Raw genomic sequence first — 21,295 nt, forward strand, 5'->3', positions numbered from 1 at the left:
ACCTTCATTACTGCACATTTTTATTTTTATTTTTTTTAGTTATTTTTTCACCTTTTAACTAAGAAACCATTTTTTTCTTTTTTTTCCTTTTTTTTTCCATCACCTGATTTTCCCCTTTCAATTACTACATTTTTATTTTTAACTAGTATTATTACTGCTACCATTTTACCATTTTTTAAAGTGTCATTTTATTTTCTCTTTATTTTATTTTGGGACTATTGTTCTCCTGCTCTAAATCCTTATACACCTTTCCCTTATCCAAATTTTTTTTTCTTCTTCTTCTTTTCTCTCTCTACTGTTTTATTGTTTGCTTGATTGTCGAGTATATTGGGTTTTTTGTCGAGTATATTAGGATTGTTTGTGAGGTTATTCTGCTTATTCTTTTTATTTTTCTGCGTCCCCCCGCCCCCCCAGGTTATTTCTGTGCTTCTGTTTTCCCTTGCGTCGCTTGATATTATTGGTTGTTTGTAGTTTGTATTCATCTCCAGGAATCTGTTACTGTAATTTGCTGGGATTATTGGTGGTTCTATAAGACTATATAGAGTTTTCTCCTCATATAAATAGTCCACATATTGGGTCACAAGCAAAGTCTCCCCAAATTCAAGAAGATTGAAATCATAAAAAGCATCTTCTCAGACCACGATGGCATAATGTTAGAAATAAACTACAATAAAAACAACCCAAAATACTCAAACACTTGGAAGCTGAATAGCATGTTATTAAATATTGATTGGGTTACCAATGACATCAAAGAAGAAATTAAAAACATCCTGGAAACTAATGACAATGAAAACACAACAATCCAAAACCTATGGGACACAATGAAAGCAGTCCTGAGAGGGAAGTTTATAGCTCTACAGGCCTACCTCAAAAAACAAGAAAAAATGGTAGTAAATCATCTAAATCTACAGCTCAAAGAATTAGAAAGAGAGCAACAAGAAAACCCCAGAGTGAGCAGAAGGAAGGAGATAATAAAGATTAGAGCAGAAATAAATGACATAGAGACCAAAAAAACAATACAGAAAATCAATGAAACCAAGAGCTGGTTCTTTGAAAGGATAAACAAGATCGACAAACCTCTAGCCAGGCTCACCAAAAAGCAAAGAGAGAGGACCCAAATAAACCAAATCAGAAATGATAGAGGCGAAATAACAACAGACCCCACAGAAATACAAATGATTGTTAAAAAATACTATGAACAACTCTACTCCAACAAACTAGACAACCTGGAGGAAATGGACAAATTCCTAGAAAAATACAACATTCCAGCACTCAATCAGGAAGAATCTAAAAATCTCAATAGGCCAATAACTATGGAAGAAATTGAAGCAGTCATCAAAAAGCTTCCAGCAAACAAAAGCCCAGGACCAGACGGCTTCACAGGGGAGTTTTACCAAACATTCAAGGAAGAACTAAAACCTATCCTCCTCAGACTACTACAAAAAATCCAAGAGGAAGGAACACTTCCAAGCTCATTCTATGAAGCCAGCATCACCCTAATACCAAAACCAGGTAAAGACAACACAATGAAAGAGAATTACAGGCCAATATCCCTCATGAACATAGATGCCAAAATCCTCAACAAAATCTTAGCAAATCGGATCCAACAGTACATCAGAAAGATCATACACCATGACCAAGTAGGATTTATCCCAGGAATGCAAGGATGGTACAACATCCGTAAATCAATAAACGTAATACATCACATAAACAAATTGAAAGAAAAAAACCACATGGTCATATCAATTGATGCAGAAAAAGCATTCGACAAAATCCAACACCCATTTTTGATAAAAACTCTCAGCAAGGTGGGAATAGAAGGATCATACCTCAACATAATAAAAGCCATATATGACAAACCCACAGCCAACATCATACTCAATGGACAAAAACTAACACCATTTCCCCTAAGAACAGGAACAAGACAGGGATGCCCACTCTCACCACTCCTGTTCAACATAGTACTGGAAGTATTAGCCATTGCAATTAGACAAGAAGAAGAAATAAAAGGCATCCAAATTGGAAAAGAGGAAGTAAAACTGTCCTTATTTGCAGACGACATGATATTATACATACAAAACCCTAGAGACTCCATCAAAAAGCTACTAGACTTAATACATGAATTTGGCAATGTAGCAGGATACAAAATTAACCCCAAGAAATCTGAGGCATTTCTATACACCAACAGTGAACTTTCAGAAAGAGAGATTAGAAAAACAATCCCATTTACCATCGCACCAAAAAAATTAAGCTACCTAGGAATAAACTTAACTAAAGAGGTAAAAGACCTCTACTCAGAAAACTACAGGACGTTGAAAAAAGAGATAGAGGAAGACATAAACAGATGGAAGAACATACCGTGTTCATGGATTGGTAGAATCAACATCATTAAAATGTCCATACTACCCAAAGCAATCTATAAATTCAACGCACTTCCCATTAAAATACCAATGGCCTACTTCAAAGATCTAGAACGAACTCTCCAAAAATTCATCTGGAATAAAAAAAGACCCCGAATAGCTGCAGCGATCCTGAGAAAGAACAAAGTAGGTGGGATCTCAATGCCAGATATCAAGCTGTATTACAAAGCCACTGTTCTCAAAACTGCCTGGTACTGGCACAAGAACAGACATATAGATCAGTGGAATAGAATAGAGAGTCCAGAAATTAGCCCGAACCAATATGCTCAATTAATATTTGACAAAGGAGGCAAGAACATACAATGGAGCCAAGATAGTCTCTTCAATAAATGGTGTTGGGAAAATTGGACAGATATATGCAAGAAAATGAAACTAGACCACCAACTTACACCATACACAAGAATAAACTCAAAATGGATAAAGGACTTAAATGTACGACAGGAAACCATAAAAATTCTAGAAGAATCCAAAGGCAACAAAATCTCAGACATATGCCAAAGCAATTTCTTCACTGATACAGCTCCTAGGGCAGTTGAAACTAAAGAGAAAATGAACAAATGGGACTACATCAAAATAAAAAGCTTCTGCACAGCAAAAGAAACCATCAACAAAACAACAAGAAAACCCACTGCGTGGGAAAACATATTTGCCAACGTCATATCTGATAAGGGCCTAATCTCCAAAATTTATAGGGAACTCATACAACTTAACAAAAAGAAGATAAACAATCCAATCAAAAAATGGGCAAAGGATCTAAATAGACACCTTTCAAAAGAGGACATTCAGAAAGCCAAGAGACATATGAAAACATGCTCAAAGTCACTAATCATCCGAGAGATGCAAATCAAAACAACAATGAGGTACCATCTCACACCTGTCAGAATGGCTATCATCAACAAATCAACAAACGACAAGTGCTGGAGAGGATGTGGAGAAAAAGGAACACTTGTGCACTGCTGGTGGGAATGCAGACTGGTGCAGCCACTATGGAAGACAGTATGGAGGAAGGACACAATGTAATGCCCTTTGTAATACTTTTAGCAATAAGAAAAAAAAAAGAAAAAAAAAAAGAATGCAAGATGTAACTCCTACCATGTTACCTCTGTTCTCTGAGCCACGCCATAATCACAGAGAAAAACTTTAAACGTTAACACAGCCTAGAAAGCTATTTCTCAACAGCCTACCAACACATAAGTATACATAATAAATAAAAATGAAATTATGCCTTTCTATTATGCAACCTTCTATATTTAATATAACCTAATAAAGTACATCAATTATCAATGAATCAAAGATCCACATGTAAAAGTCTACCCTACAAAGTAGAGCAAGAGTCAACAATATGGTCAGATATTCATGAATTCATTTTTTTCTTTTTTATTGTGTTAAAATACACATAAAATTTACCATTTTAGCCATTTTCAAGTATACAGTTCACATGCATACATTTGTAGAGCACTTAAATAGTAGATGTTGTGATAGGTCTTACTAGGGTTATGAAAAATTATCCTACCTCTCCATATCCAAATATTGGGATCTTTGGCCAGCAACACAGTACAGAAATTGAGAGAGAACTTGGCCAAGATAAGCCCTGGCTCAGTTAATCAATCCTGTCACAGGGTGTGAGAGGAGAGATGGGAGGTTCTGTTCTCTGCAGATCATCTTATTTGCCCACAAGAAAGCAAGAAGCAAAACAGAATGAGAAGCAAAATGGCTGGGCCCAAGTCACTTTATCTCCCTGCCTACATGAACCAGAAAGAGCCAGAGTGACTATACATGTACTTACAACTATTTTTAAAAAAATATATTTTATTGATTTTTTACAGAGAGGAAGGGAGAGGGAGAGGGATAGAGAGCTAGAAAGATCAATGAGAGAAACATCGATCAGCTGCCTCCTGCACACTCCCTACTGGGTATGTGCCCGCAACCAAGGTACATGCCCTTGACCGGAATCGAACCTGGGACCCTTGAGTCTGCAGGCCGACGCTCTACCCACTGAGCCAAACCGGTCAGGGCAACTTACAACTATTAATAGACAACAATCTGGTCTCCTAGCAAACATGGTTCAACTGAGGTTCTGAAAGAATTCAACCAATCAGATTACTATGCCTTTGGGGAGAGTCAGAATGTAAGAGAGTGACTTAGCCAGTGAGTGAGAGTGCATAAAATCATGCCCAAGGGAGACCCACATGTAAAATGGTTAAGAGTTCCTCTTCCCCAGAAGTAACCAACAGAGTTCACAGACTAAAACTAAGGAACACAAATCATATTATGGCTGACTACGTTAAGTGCTATAAGTGGTACAAAAAGAAGAAACAACAATTACTTCTGGCTAAAACTTAATCATGTTGGTTATTGTTCAATACAGGATCCTGGTGATCCAGATTATTCTCTAATATTTATCAAGCTTCAAGGTAATGTTTCAAGAGAGCAAAGATCTCCATTTTTGTTCACCATTATATGCCCAGTGCTAGCCCACACTAATAAAAACTCAATAAGGTCTGTTAAACAAATGAACCAATCTAAATATGATTTTAAAATGCAAGAATTTTCTTGATGAAGAAAAATCTAGCCCTAGCTGGTTTGGCTCAGAACATCAGCCGGCAGACTGAAAGGTCCCGGGTTCGATTCCGGTCAAGGGCACGTACCTTGGTTGTAGGTTCAATCCCTGGCCTTGGTCGGGGCATGTGCAGGAGGCAAGCAATTGATGTGTCTTTCTCACATCGATGTTTCTCTCCCCTCCCTTCTACTCTCTCTAAAAAATCAATGGAAAAATATCCTCAAGTGAGGATTAACAAAAAACAAAAAAAGAAAAATCGATTTTTACCATGAAAATGGTATTTTCCTTATACATCAAATGTTGAATTGAAAAAAAATGAATAGTCCCCTCATGGGCAAAGACTGTACTCTATTTTTATGTTATTGGCAACAAGAACAATGCCTGGTATACAGTAAATATCTGCTATTAAATATTCAAAGTAAAACCCTACAGATGGAAACTGTTACTTAACTGTATCTGGAGTAAAATCAGAAACTGACTTTTAAGAACATCTGTGAGGAATTTTACAGTAATGTTCCTTCAGTGAGATTTCTCAGCAGCACTCATGGCAGCCATGTTTACTTTCTGCAGAAAGGAGAAGACTGACTCCATGGAGACAAACATTCACCTTCTATTTTGAAAGGAGTCAGTCTCATCTATGAGATGAGGGGTAAGGAGAAAAGCTTGCTGGATTACTAGAGCACACTTTTACTTTCTGTACACTCTGCTAACAACTAGACTGTGCAGACTCTTTGTTTATATAACTTTGTTTTAACTTTTTTTCAGATTATAAAAAAACTACATATATCATAAAGCATACAGAAAAACACAAGGAAATAAAACTAAAATATAATCTCATTCAGAAATGGCAGAATGTGTAAGAGTGTTTTCAATTAATTTTTATCAAATATTTACAAATCCTTTTGAACCATTTTAACTTTGTACAAGACAACAGCTCCAAGCAGTAATCAGAGAAGCTCAGTGTCTAAGGCAGATATATCTCCCGACTTTTGCCTATGTGCAGAGGAACTCACCTTCAATCAGCTGAGACAGCTGGGTCCCAGGCACCAACGTCTCAGTGACATCACTCTTTCGGGAAGCCTTTCTGTAGCGAATCTTGTAGCCAGTAATCTGCCCATTTTGTGTGGCTAGAGGAGGTGGCTGCCAGTGAATCATAATACTCTAGAAAGGATAAGTTTATGGGGAAAAGACCAAATATGTCAAAATCTTGGTCCTAACTATTTTATGCATTATCCCAAATTCTGTGCAAAGAGAAGGAACATAAAGCCAGTAGGGTGATTAGAGTTTTACTAAGTTACTTAATAATCACTCAAAAATACTTATTAATTTAACCCCCCCCCCCCATGACCAAAGTGGGGTATTATATTTGTTGGCATATACTCTGGGCCTTTGATGTCCTGGGTGTTTTGCCAGATTGAAGACGAAAGTCTCAAAAAAGTTTTCAGAAGAAAACATAAGGTCAGAGACTCATGAATTAGGCAGTAAACTATTGTTATGTGTAAGGTTCTCTTCCCATCTCAATTGTGGAACAGCTGAACTTAGATAATTTCTGTCTAAAACTCTTCCAAAAGGGGATAATTAATTAGCAGCTAGTTGTTTTTTAAGGAAAAGGAGTCCAATAGTACTTTTTGAAAGGACTGAACATGTCAGAAGTCTATGTAGCCCAGGGCTCTGGGCCTTCCGAGAGGTGTACATGCCATAAGTGTACAGTGAATGTGACTCAGAGAGATGGTTTCAGCATCTGCAACCATCAGAAATATTCACACTGGGCTCATCTCACAGGACTAAGGAACTATGGTATCATAAACGACTTCCTTCTTTCTACCTAATCACCAAGGTTCTGGGCTGTTAAGATCTAGATTGTAATAATTTACATGATAGCAATATATTTGCAGAAAGGCTGAAATAATTTTGGTATCAGAGAAAGGCAGTAAAGTTAAACAGAATAAACTGAAGTTGGTTTCTAAACCCAGCTTTACTGGCAAGTATAATATCTAGGTCACCTTATTTCCTGATAATGATTGTTTTGATATAGGATCTCCCTCTCTATAAGCCCTTCTGAGTTTTAATAATATACCAGTAAAAATGAACAACGACAATAAAAAGTTTTACCTTTGAATTTCTTACTTCTAAGGACAGATTCTGAGGAGCAGCACTGGGAACTGGACAGGCAAAAAAAAAAAAAAAGTTTTTTGTTTTTTTTTATCACCCATCATTTGACTCTTCTTGGCTGGACTTTACACAAATGCACATCTCAAACACTGACTATGCAACCTGAAGGTCAAAATGCAGCTGTCGGTGCCCTTGTGTTGATAGTAGTATGTGGATAAGGTGTGGTCATGTTTGATTCATTTAAAAAAATGAAACGCCTTCATATACATACACCCATACCCAAGTCAGATTGTGCTTTTGGGAAGTCAGGTAATTATTTCGAGAATGTGACTGACTCTAAACTTTTCTAGACCTCAGATACATTCTGAACCTTCAACATATTCTTTTGATCATTCTTGGTGGTAGCATAGCTTTATTTTGGGGAAGAACCACAAATCTTCTGGAAACAAGTCTAACGAATATGGAAAGTAAATGAAGTGGGTAATGTCATTATGAGTCCAAAATGGGACAGACATAAATCAGTGAGCTTGGCTTTCTAGTGAAGTTCCAAAACTGGTTTTGAAGGCAGTTCTTAAGTAAAACAGATATTTAGGAAATGACAGCTTCAGTAAGGTGACCACCTGGCTTCCCAAGATAACTGTATAGCAGAAACACTCATTTAGATGTGAAAAGTTTGACTGTTGCTTAAACAAATTGCTGCACAACTTTAGTTCCTCACATATTAGAACATAAGACAGGGGTATCTCAAAGTTTATGGTCCACACACCCTCCAGCATTCCCCTTTGTAGTAACTAAAACAAGCAAAGAGAACTCAAGTAATCCTATTGGATTTCTTCTCTGCACACAAAATGCTGACTTTAGATCTTCTCTCCTAATCCATCTATGGAATCTTCTCTCGCCCTTTCTCTGACATTTGGTGACCAGGTATATAACTCAGTGCCCATTGTGCTATAGGCTTCTGGAGGACAGAGACTATTCTTGCTCAATATTGTATCTTGTACAAAGTGCATCAGGCCTCAACCCTCAAAGGGTCTTGTGTGACTTGGGCACCTATGCTTGGAACGAAGGCCATGAATGCTTCCAACCTCTCCCTGTTAAGAACTTCTGACTTAGCTACAGAGGCCCCCAAAGTAGTTGCTGTTGCAATGTCTTCTTCTTTTCTTCTTCCTTCCTTCCTTCCTTCCTTCCTTCCTGCCTTCCCCTTCCCCTTCCCCTTCCCCTTCCTCTTCTTTCTTTTTTCTTCTTCTCCTTCTCCTTCTTCATCATCATCATCATCACAGCTAAGAGTTGCTGTGTGCTCTTACATGGCAGACTTAATCCTTACAACAATCCCACATAGGAGTTTCCATTATTATTCCCACTTTATAGATGAGGTTCAAATCTCTTGTCCACAGTATTTATTTCAGCCAACATTGGAACCAAAATTTGTCTTACTCCCAAGTGCTGCCCTTAAGCACCATGCTCAGACACATTAAGTTCCCTGACAGGCACTATAGTCGGCATGCCAACCCACTTAGTGCAGTTAAAATTGGCTCATGTGTAGATTTCAAAGCCCCCTCAACTTTTCCCCGTCTTGACCGACTGGCTTATGTGGTTGGCTAACCAAACTATAGTTTGTATTTATTTTTACCAATTTACCTTGAAAAATATTAAGCACACTGAACACAATGGTAAGGATATGCCATACATATGAATGCCATATGTAGGATGTCCCCAAAAAATGTATACATACTTTTAACCCATTATTAATTGCAGTGGGTTAAATCTGAAAAGAAAGAAACATCAGCTGAACTATCAGCTGTTAAAGTGTGTATACATTTTTTAGGACATTTTATATTCTTTTCCTGAATTCACCAATTGTTAATGTTCTGTCACATCTGCTCTAGTTTTCACTATATTTACACAAACATATTTATCTATCTACAGACTGTTGCTGAGTCATCTGAGAGATAGCTGCAGTCACATGAGACTTCACTCCTAAATACTACGGTATGTGCTCCTAAATTCAGACATTCTCCAACAAAACTATAATATAATGAGTACTTTTAGAAAATTTAATCTTAACACAAAATATTATCTAATATATCTAATAACATATCTAATACTTAATATTGCCTAATACTATACCTATTTAACATTAAGTAAATGTATCAAGAGTGCCCTTTATTTATTTATTTTTACTCCTAGATCCAGGAACTAGCAACAGATGATAACTATTTTATATAATTTCATGTGTCTTCTTTAATCTAGATTCATGAATGAGTCCATAACCATTTTTTTCCTTTCATGAAATTAATATTTTTTAAGAATCCAGGCAATTTTTTTCCCAGAATTTCCCCCAATTTATGATCAGATTCAAGTGAGACATTTTTCACAGGGCTACAGCATAGGGGAGACAGTCATTGTGTCTTTCTCAATGTCTCCTATCAGGACACACATAATGTCAGTTGGCTCCATTATTGCTGATGTTATGTTTGACCATTTGCTTAAAGGAATAAAATTATAGCTTTTAAAACTTGCAAGTTTATATATAAGGGGTATATGCATATACATGCATTTTTTAGAAAAAGATATTTTTGCAACACATTGGATTTAGGTGAGTTTCAGGAAACAATATATACACTTACTAAGTACAATAAACTGTTATTTTCTGTTCTATTCTAAAATATATATTTTTAAATACTGGTTCTTGACCTACTCAATCTTTTTAGCAAGCTGTAATTTAAAAAATACTGCTCTACGTAATGGAGATATATATGTAACTTAGCTTGGAAGTTCAGTCACAGGTGAGAAATGACATTATCCTAAAACACTGTGGGATTAAAAAGACCTATTTGGATTGCTAAATAGACCAAGGCTAGCCTTTTCACAGCCCTTAAATAGTCTGTGTTATGAATAAGCAATAATAGTTACTTATACAAAAGCCCCTACTAAAAATAAAAACACTGAGAAGCTATTTGGTTCTAGGCACTACCATGTTCTGTCTCTCAATAAATCTTTCAGCAACCCAATGAAGTTGGTATTCTTTATATTTCACGTTAAAGACACATATTCAGACATGCTGAGTGACTGGACCAAAGACACTATGAAAAACGGATACTGGGATTTGAACAGGATCTTCTTGACATCAAAGCCCATGATCTTACTACTATGTCACCAGGGCCCCCAAGCACAGTATTCTGTTCCAAAGGAAGAAAGACTCACCATCTGACAATGTTTGAACAGCAACATCTTGTGTGGAGACTCCAGGACCATGTTTATTGTAGGCCACCACTCGGAAACTATACTCTGTATATTTTTTCAACCCATTAATGGTATGGGAGTGACTTGAAACATCAACATCCTTGAATAAAATGAAAACAATTTACATATATACAACTCACACGAAAAGACATGTTACAAAAAAGAATGAACTATACTGATTTTTATCCTTTGTACAGAATATTATTTAACAGTCAAAGCAGATTAACCATAAAACCATAAACACTGGCAATTTACTGAGGAATATTGCTTGGTCTTGAGTAATCCTTGCTGGTAAAATCTACAGAATAAATCTTTGCACAAAGAAACAGAAACTGTCAACTTTCATTTCCTATCCTTTTTATTTTTTTCAAGTCTCAGATTTCTAGACTAGCAAGCATTAAGTTTTGGAAATATAGTTCAACTCTACTATTGCAATCAATGGATTGAAAACTGGCTTAATATAATCACCCTGTATGGTATCAGATGGGTACTAGAACTTATCAGGGTTATCACTTCATCCTATAAAATAAAAGCCTAATATGCTAAGTGTCCGACCAGTCACTATGATGCGCACTGACCACCAGGGGGCAGACGCTCCAACCAGTAGGTTAGCTTGCTGCTGGGGTCCAGCTGTTCAGGACTGGGCAAGACAGGCCGGACACGCCCTGGAGCCCTCCTGCAACCCTTCCCCGGCCGTGACCCTTCCCCAGCCCCAATCATGTACCAGTGGGGTCCCTTGGCCTGGCCTGCGACCTCTCGCAATCTTATTTATATGAGATATATAAATGCCTAATCACTAATGTTGTACACCTGAAAATGTTTGTCAACTGTAATTTAAAAATAAATTTAAAAAATGGCTTTATCTTATACCTGTTCTTTGTCAGTCCCTTTTTCCATGTAGTACAATTTGTAATTCTGAATTTCCCCATTGCCAGACAATGGTGTTTCCCAGGTGACAGTGATGGAAGTAGGGGAAGTTGCATACGCTCGGATATTAGGTGCTGGGCCAGGGAGCTGAACTAGAAAGAAAATTTCAAGACAGCAAGATATAAATGAAATTTACTGCACCCCTCAATAACCATTTTCAGCAATCATAACTAGAGGCCCGATGCACGAAATTTGTGCAAAGGGTTTGGACCCTGCCTGTTGTGGCGGCTGCCTGTGCCTCACGGCTGCGGGCCTCTGCCTCGGCCCCTGCCCGCTGCAGCTTCGTCCGGAAGGAAGGAAGCCCATTAGGACATCTGGTCTAATGAGCATATTATGTTTTTATTATTATAGATGGCCATGTTTTAAAAATAATAAAAAACACTAAGAAAACAACTGATTTTATTGGTTTCAGGATAATATATAATTAAACAAATTTACCTTTTTATGAATTAAATTAAAACCACATTTTATCTGTGAAAAATCTCAAATTTATTAAAAGGAAAAAAAGAACACTGCAGAATTCTTCCTTTGGATTACAAACTCCTAGTTTGGCAGTGGGATAGCAGCACATATAAAGCCACCATCACAAAACAAGAACCTCCCTTTACCAGTGGTGGGGATGCAGGGAGGGACAGAGTCTCTGTCCCAAAGAACTCCCAGTCTAGAGGGAAGTCAGATTTATAAACAGTTACAAATAATGTCATAGTACAATTAAGTAGCAAATGTAACAAAAACAAAGAGAGCACACAACTCTGCTTTGGGTGGGTGTGGTAACAAAGGGAAAGACTGGTGACTACTTCTGGGGAGCAAGAAAAATGAGTAGTTTTATCAGGTACCGAGGGGAAAACTATTCCAGTAAATGGGGAATAACATGTGAGAAGGCAGTGTTAGGTGGTCAGGCTGCAACCGAGAGTAGATGTGGGAGAGAGAATGGAGAAAAGGATGACAAGAGCCGGATAATGAAGGACCTTTAATGCCCTGCCATGGACTTTGGATTATCTCTTGTAGGTGTTAGATAATTACTGAAAAATTATGAGCAGAAACATGACATTACTGGATCAGATATATGTTTAGAAAGGACATGTAAGCACGCACATGGGAGAAAAACGGTTAAGGGAACAAGACTAGAGATAAAAGAGCAACTTTATAAATAGCTACCTTTTATTGAATGCTTGCAGTCAGTTTAGCACTGAGTGCTTTACATGTATTTAAATTACATCTATTTAATCTTTGGGCAACTCAAATGAGATGGATATGATTATCATCTGTATTCATAGATGAGGTTGAGAAGTTAAGAATGGTTCCAAGTGTTGGGAAGTTAGTGCGTGTTAGAACCAGGAATTGAGCACTTTCTGATTCTAAAACGGGCTCAAGAAGACCAGTTAGGAGATTAGTACAACCCCCTCCTTAGGACATATGTAACTCGGAGACACAATGAGTAGTCAGTTGCTTGACTGTCCAGCTCTAACTCCTACAACATCTCACATACCTTTTTAAGACATTCTTTTTGTCTGACTGACAGGTTCCAGCCTCAGTTTATACACAAATCCTGGATGGCTGCCTATGCCTACACTTTGCTGGACACTATATTTGAAAACAACTTCTCTGGTGCTAGTGTTTCTGTAACAGACACCCATGAGATTTAAGGAAAGGGGGAAAAGGAACAAACTGGCTTTCTTAAATAATAGCACCACAGCTTAAGATTAGTTTTGCTACCCAAGTAGAGAAACCTGAATATGGTTATTCTGACAGTTATTTACTTTTTTAGTCATAAGTCTTGCTTTTCACTTCATGTTAAGAGCATATTTTGTGCAGCCTGACAAGTGGGATTTGTCACACTTCTGCTGATATGGAAAACTTTCCTCTAACTTATTTAAGGAGAAGGAAAACAACAGTCCCCAAATTCCCATGAAATAATTTTCAATATATTCATTGGCTAACCTAAACATAGGCAAATATGATCCTAAAAAGTGTGCTACTAAATTCTTTCATTTCAGCTATACAATGGCATAATAAATGGAAAAAATTTAAGTTGGTTTGTGAAGCTAAATATGTAAAATATTTCCCAAGGGCTGACTCCACACAGCCCTTATACTTCCCACACAGGCTGATTACCTCCAGATGAAGTGCAAACTGCTCTCCACTAAAGCTTTCTCTTTTGTGAAAGCATGTAATAGTCACTCTCCATCTCTAAAACACCCTCACCAGAATCTGTTGCCCCTCCCATCTGTAGTCTTTTTTAACTACTTTCTTTTAACCAAACTCCTTGAACAAATGACTGTGATGCAAGCATATCACACTACCGTCCGTTTACTTGTCTGTCTCTGGAACCAGACTGTAAGCTTCTTGTGGATTGAAGTCCAGTCTTTCTCAACTTCGTATCTTGACTCACCTTTACATCAGTGACTGGCACATGGTAGGCACTTAATAAATCTACTGTCCCATACATCTTTTCTTTCATCTCTAAATTAACAATGACCCTTCAGGTCCAGTGGATCTCAACAGTTTCATCATTAGTTCTTAAATGACAATGAAAGCCACAGGCTCTTTCCCAAGGAAAATGTGACTTTGTACAGATACACAAATATTTTCATAAGGTTCACAGCCCCAGGGAACTCTTGCACTCAATTAAATCCAGTGACATTTTCCTTTATTTTCATCATGACGCACCTTACATGTGTAGTTTGATCCTACCTGGGGAATTTGGGTCATGCAGTTTTTCCCCCCAAGAATGCTTGCTCTAAGTCAAATGCTTCAAGGCCAACACTCATCTTTTCCTGGGAACCTGCCTTGATATACCTAACTTTACAGTATTTGTTCCTTGTTTTATATCCCCGTATCTCTCATAAATGACACCTGTACTTGAACGTTAGTGGAGGAAAACTGAGCTTGTAATAGACTATTCCAGCTCTTATCTGAACACAATAACTGTAAAATTCAACATCCTTTCCCTGTAATGAGAACACATTCTTTCCTTAAATCAACCTGCTGACTCTCTGAATGCCCTCTTGTTCTTGCCTGGGTTTGACTCCTGGTCTTCAAGCCCTATCACTGAAGTGATCAGTGGCCTCCCATCTTGACTGCTCGTTTTTAAGAGGAGACTTCCTATCCTGTGCCTCCTGCATCTCTACTACCTGTGTAGGACCTGGAATGGGGGTGCTCAATAAACACTGGATGAGGAAATGGATCTGCTCCAGCATTAGGAAGTGACTTTCCATAGCTTCTGGACTTGGCTTATTTCATCCATCAAACCAGGTAAAGTCTTTGAATTATTTCCATAGTTTCACTGGCAAATTCATTAAATCTGTTTAGTTTCCTGGTCTGTGGCTTCCACAAATGTTTTGCAACTAAGTTACTCATAGATGAAGTAAAATCTTTGTTACTGGAAGTTTGTTCACTTGAAAAACTAGTGCAGTTAAACAGTTAAAGAAAACTGGAGAAGGTTATGATGGAAAACAGTGGCTTGTGCTAAAAGAAGAAAACATGTGGAAGAAAGCCTCAGGGGAAAAGCATCCATTATGGTTTGATTGCTTCTTATAATTTCAGGGCTATAGTTTACAATAAAAATTTAAGACATACAAGACATTTATAAAATAAATCAACCTGACTCTCATTTAAGTTGCAGAAAATCTTGAGAAATGTAATCGGAAGTAACAGTATCTAACACAAAAGACCACAGATCCAAAGTAAAGCCTTAAAGAGATTCCAAAGAGTGTAATATACAAAAGATCAGGACAATCCAAGTGATACCAAATATTAAATACCTACTTCAGACACTGGGGAATATAAAGTTGACAAAGACTCTGTCTTTGCCATAAAATAAACGAGATATGGCCCTGACCATTGTGACTCATTTGTTTGGATGTTGTCCTGTGCACTGAAAGGTTGCCAGCTCGATTTCCAGTCAGGGCACATGCCTGGGTTGTGGGCTCGATCCCCTATAGGGATTGTTCAGGAGGGAGCCAATTAATGTTTCTCTCTGGCATCAATGACTCTTTCTCTCTCCCTTTCCCTTCCTCTCTCTCTAAAAGTCAATAAAAAAAATCTTAAAAAAAGAAAGATATATCCATAATCACAATTCACAGAAGAAAGTAATACTGTATCTTAGAATTGTAAAGATATAATATCAGGATCAGTGGAAAGATTATAGTAGGCATTTGAGGTAGGTCTTAAAGAATCAGTAAAATTTGAGACTGTATCAGAATTACATTGTCTTACACTATTAGCTACTGTTTGATGTGAACTAATTTTATTTCTCCTAACTAATTCATAAAATCCTTAAAGGCAAGGGACTGTTATCTTTTACACTCCTATGGTGTTCAAGGCTACACATAAGGTAGACCTATTTGAAGGTCAGACCTACAAGTGGGGCTGACAGACAGGTGGGAGACTTACCCTCAGGCTGTGTTTCTACTCGAAGAGGAGCTGAACTCTCTCCAAAGCCATGCTTATTATGAGCCATCACTCTAAAGATGTACACAGTCGCTGGCATTAGATTTTGAATGGTTACCTGCATTTCTCCTGGGTGACTGGTATTCTCAACACGTTCCCTTTGGACAAAACAATTCGGAAAGAAACATTGATTAGAAATATTTCTAAAATGTGCAGTTTTATTTCTACTGCAACGCCTGTAGATAGATACCATACCACATCAAAATATCATAAATTTAAGTCAAATTAACTCTCAAAGGAGGAAACTTTTTGGGATGGAACAGTGCACAGCAGAACAGGGAAACTTGGAAAGAGCAATATCATACATGTTTGATAACTTATTGATGTTCTTGTTTAAATATTGCTGATATTGCTAGTTATAATCACAACTTCTTTGCAGAGAAGACACAGACAAGGCCTTTTCAATGCCATTTCAAATAGGGCAGCTGTTCATCAATTTTGTAGGCTTCAGAAATTATTGAATTTTAAGGGGTGATTCTCAGGGAGACAAACAGAAGGTGATTATAGGTATGACCCAATTTCCACAGAAAATATCAAGGGATGTTGTAAGTATTTTTGGTAACAGATTCTCAATAAAAGGAAAACTAGAGATTATCACTTTTAAAATTGGGAAGAAAACATTAAAAATTTAATAAAACCTAAAAGTAACCTAACCTATAAAATAAGCTAATCATGACACTGGCTTTTATAATTTATTTTTTAAAAAAGAATACTCTTTTTAAACGCTTTTTTCAAAAACGATTTGAAATGTTTAACATTCATTTGTACAAATGAATGTACAAATGAATCCAGCAGTCTGGTGTCATGAGATGAAAATATAAAAGTAATTTTCTAGGTTCTTTAAAAGAGGTAGTGTCTGGGCTCAATCTTGGGGGTCTTTGTGTCCACACAAGGGTCTATAATTATGCTCAGTCTACTGTATTTACTATTAAAAAAAGCCATATCAAATTACAAAAAGTTCTCAACAAATAATTTAAAGAAATTTACGTTCTTGTTTTAGACAAAGAACTAGCCTTTAATATTTGCCAATCATGTGAAGAAAGATCTGTATCTATCTTGGGAGAGTAATAAAAGGCCCAAAACTACTCTGTGGAAGAAATTATCTGAAATTACCTAGTATATTGAATTATAATTCTTACTTTAAAATATTGGTAAGTTTCCCTGAAATTATTGATTAAAATTTGTTTAGTTCTATATCACCATATCTCAATTTGTCTGACTGTATATGAACATTTGGTCATTTAAGTGTTTTTCAATAGTTTTTTATAGTTCTTTAAGCTACCTTCACATTTATAGATGTTGCTTTTCTATAATAAGGTGCATTGAAAAAGAGTACTATGATAACAAAATGTATTGCTCAGAGGTATTTGAGATATTTAAAGACTAGAGGCCCGGTGCACAAAATTTGTGTATGGGGGGGGGGTGTGTCCCTCAGCCCGGCCTGCATTCTCTCGCAATCTGGGACCCATTGGGGGATGTTCCACAGGGATTGGGCCTAAACTGGCAGTGGTACATCCCTCTCACAATCCGGGACCACTGGCCCCTAATTGCTCACCTGCCTGCCTACCTGATTGCCCCTAACCATTCTGCCTGCCTGCCTGATCGCCCTTAACCACTCGTCTGCCTGCCTGCCTGATCATCCCTAACCACTCGCCTGCCTGCTTGATCACCCTTAACCCCTCTGCTTGCCTGATCATCCCTAACCATTTGCCTGCCTGCCTGATCACCCCTAACTGCTCGCCTGCCTGCCTGATCACCCCTAATTGCTCGCCTGATCACCCCTAGCCACTCTGCCTGCCTGATCACCCCTAACCACTCTGCCTGCTTGATCATCCCTAACCACTGCCTGCCTGCCAGATCGCCCGTAACCGCCTCTGCTTCGGCCCCCGCTGCACCCTCTCGCAATTCAGGACCCGTCGGTGGATGTCCCACAGGGATCGGGCCTAAACCAGCAGTCGGACATCCCTCTCACAATCCGGGACCGCTGGCTCCTAACTGCTCACCTGCCTGCCTACCTGATCACCCCTAACCATTCTGCCTGCCTGCCTGCCTGATTGCCCCTAACCACTTCCAGCTTCGTCTGGAATGAAGTCGGGAAGGTCATTCGGCTGTTCGGTCTAATTAGCAGATTATGCTTTTATTGTTATAGATATTTTCTCTTCAGCTAAACCTCTAATTCACAAGATTTAGAAGGAGGATGGCAACTGATTTCTTACATTTGAAGTTTCTGACACTTGGTTTGGTCACAAATGATTGCTGTCTAAAAGGAAGATATATTTTACATCTCACTAACCAGTGATTTTCAACCTTTTTCATCTCATGGCACGCATAAACTAATTACTAAAATTCTGTGGCACACCAAAAAATATATTTTTTGCCAATCTGACAAAAAAGTGGGTATAATTTTGATTCATTCACACTGGACGTCTATTGTGTTGGCTGCTGTCATTTTTTAATTTGACAATCTAAGGGAAAAGAGGTCAGTGCCCCGACTATGTAATCAGGTGTCGCATGTTTTAAAAATCCTTGTGGCACACCGGTTGAAAATTGCTGCACTAAATTAAAAGTTCCAAGTGAGAGCACAGATTAGTCTGTTTTGCTCACTCTGCACTTAAAAGTTTGAACAGTTCCCTCTGAGAAAGATGGGAGTACTATTTAACTTCAAATTGAAGTGAAAGGTTGTCTCATGTGTGTTCACATTCCACAGAAGCACTCAGCAGAATGCTCATACACAGAAGCAGCATCACAAAGGTGTGTTGAATGAATGGAGATTTGCCTTCTGATATGCAAATACTGTATAGTAATGATATTATGTATATCTTTGTTCGATGTGAAAGGGAAAAAATGGGAGAAATGAGTGAAGGGCACTATAAACCTAGAAAAGTTTCAAAAGAAGAACTATAATAAAACAAAGTGAGTAATAGTTACAGTCTCTAAGATGAAATACCCAGCACCTGAAAAGGCTTCTAAACACTAGATGGGTCTGAGGTTCCAGAACCAAGTGTCTGTCAAGAAAAATGCTTCAGGACAAGACCCAGGGTGAGTCATAAATGTGTGATAATACAGTGGGACTTAGATTAGAATGTGCTAGCTAAGAGTCAAACAGAAAGAATAAGGTACACCTTTATTAAGATGGTACTGGGCTACAAGTTAGGAGCTCCAGCTCTAGTTCTGGCAACACCACTAGCTTGCTAGGGGACCACAGCCAAGTCACTAATTCTTTCTTGGCCTCAGTTTACTCATGTATTAAATGAAAAAAGGGAGATCAGGGTGGCAAATTTTTTCTTAAAGGGCCAAATATTTCTTAAATATATATAGGCCAAGAGGGAAAATGGAGAATATGTAGTTATATAACCTATTACAATGAAACCATTTGAAAAGATAAAAACTATTTTTAGTTTTTGGGACATTAAAATAACAAGTCTAATTTGGCCCAGGGTCCATAGTTTGCCAACTCCTGGACTAGACTAACAGATACCTAAGGCTTTGAAGTGAAAGAATGCCAAAGTGCTATTCATTTCTGGAATAACTTACTCTGTATTCTCCATTTAGTAGCTAGTATCAGAAAAGTGCTGCTGTTTACATTAAAGGCAATGGGGGGAGGGAGGGAAACATTTCGCAGCTGAAAAGGCAGAGCAAGAATTCTTTAAAACTCGGAAACCCAACAGAATTTAGCTAATGACTAAGGCACATAGTGCCATCTGGTGGTAGATTTTTTCCAATGCAGGAAGTAGGTTTGTAAGTCTGTGAAGTTATTCTCTTGACCCATCTGCAATTTGTTGTTATACATGATAGAAGACAGAGATGGAACTTTTATTCTTTCCAGCAAATAGAGTTAATTATTTCAACATAACTTCTTGGATAATTATTATTTCTCCACTGAGATTAATTTATTTAGTGCTACTATATGCCAGGCTCTGTTCTAGGTGCTGGCCAGACACAATAAATACATTAATAAAAAAGAAAATTTCAGAGTGTTACATGTTTTAAAACAAAAGCAAAGAAATAAAACAGGTTGATGTGATAGCAGTGGTGTTCTGGAGTAAATGTTTAACAGTCAGCTCTGGTTTGTAGCACTTGTCACTGTAAATACTTCTGCCATGTCCAATTTCAAGCTACCAATCCATGTCATCAGGTTTGCAAAGTTTCCTGAAAAATGTAATAATTGGCTTGGGAACAAGGTGGCTCCAGTAGAGCATAGTGGGAGAGTGACTGAGAGGCTAAGCTAGGTGGGTTCACTGAAGCCTGAGCAGGTGTCATCTGAGGGTGACAGACAAGAGCCAGAAAATGCACTTTCCTCACAAATAACAAGGTCCTGCAGTGTAAGCAAGCTTGCTGTTCTGAGGAGCTAATGCTTTCTTCCTCCTGTGAAATCCTATGAAATTTGTAATGAGATTTGAAAGCCGATTGAAGACTTTTTAACATACATGCTGTTTGGTAGTAATGTCTTGCCTTTTTGTGTCAAGGACTATGTTTCCTTATCTTTGTAATTCCCAAAACATCCAGTGCAGTGTTCAGATAAACATTACCCTATGAACGGCTCCATCTATCTGGCTAAATTATGTCACATGTACTGCTCAAGAGTATTAAATCACTTGATTAAGGTTCCTGTACTTGCTGAATTTGCCTGTCTGGTATTAAAGACAATATATATCAAATGTCAGCACCCTAGTAGCAATACAAGCTTTATTTCATATGTTAAGGCCCTAATCAAAACAAACATTTTAGCTTTCATATTCTGGGGCGAAGTAACAGTGCAATGGAGGAATCTACTCAGCAATGTTAGGAACACGTATTTAGCAAATGGCATGGTTCCTCCCGAAATTTATAATCAGACTGGGAAAACAACACTAATGCACATAAAATAACAGAAGAGTAACTTATGGCAGCACAAGATCATGTGTTATCATAAGTGCCAGTAGGAGTGGTACAAACACATATGTAAGATAAATGCTCTGTGTGCTGACAAGGGTAGAGGAAGCTTTATGAGGGATCATGGGGCTTCACCTGGGCCTAGAAGGATGAACTTAACTTAGCTTTAGCTAAGAAGGAGGGAAGAAGGGGATGTGTGAATGAAGAGATTAGATTGGGGAAAAAGGCTACACAGTGATGAGAACTAGACTAGTGCCACTAGAAAATGAGTTCAACGGGGGAGGGAAGAAAAATAGGCATGGACAGCTAGACTACAGCTAGACTGGAGTAAAGTAGCCTGGGGATTCTGGGCCTAATTGGAGAGGCATTGTGAGGTCCTGAAAGGGGTGGAGATGGAGAGGAATTTAATGAAAATGCTGTTTTTAGGAAAATTAATCTCTAATTACTCTTGTGTCATCAAGGAGACCCCCTGAAGTTCAGTAGCCCACATACACATAACGGTGCAGGCAAATGTTCCTTCAGATTACTTTAATAAGTCTACCTTAATTTCTAAAATCTGAAAGTTCTAAATAAGCCCTATCTTATTAGGCTGCGCTGACTGAATCTTAAGAGCAAAGGGTAGCCCTGGTTACATTTTAATACTTCAACCTCAATAAATCTATTTACCCTCTCCACAAGTCATGCAGAAAGGCAGGAAAGAGTACTAGGA

General features: G+C 37.9%; 1 protein-coding gene across 9 annotated transcripts in view; it reads right to left on the reverse strand.

Moving 5' to 3' along the window:
- NEO1 (neogenin 1) overlaps window positions 1-21,295 on the reverse strand; it is a 199,056-nt gene that overhangs the window by 66,405 nt on the left and 111,356 nt on the right. For all 9 annotated transcript variants that reach the window (XM_014530454.1, XM_014530453.1, XM_014530445.1 and 6 more), the window contains exons 9-13: window positions 15,658-15,812; window positions 11,206-11,354; window positions 10,297-10,435; window positions 7,093-7,142; window positions 5,994-6,141 (exon numbers count right to left, since the gene is read on the reverse strand). In XM_014530454.1, coding sequence (XP_014385940.1) covers window positions 5,994-6,141; window positions 7,093-7,142; window positions 10,297-10,435; window positions 11,206-11,354; window positions 15,658-15,812 — 641 coding nt within the window. The remainder of the gene's footprint in view (window positions 1-5,993; window positions 6,142-7,092; window positions 7,143-10,296; window positions 10,436-11,205; window positions 11,355-15,657; window positions 15,813-21,295) is intronic.

The sequence above is a fragment of the Myotis brandtii genome, unplaced genomic scaffold, assembly GCF_000412655.1.
Source record: "Myotis brandtii unplaced genomic scaffold, ASM41265v1 scaffold74, whole genome shotgun sequence".
NCBI lineage: Eukaryota > Metazoa > Chordata > Mammalia > Chiroptera > Vespertilionidae > Myotis > Myotis brandtii.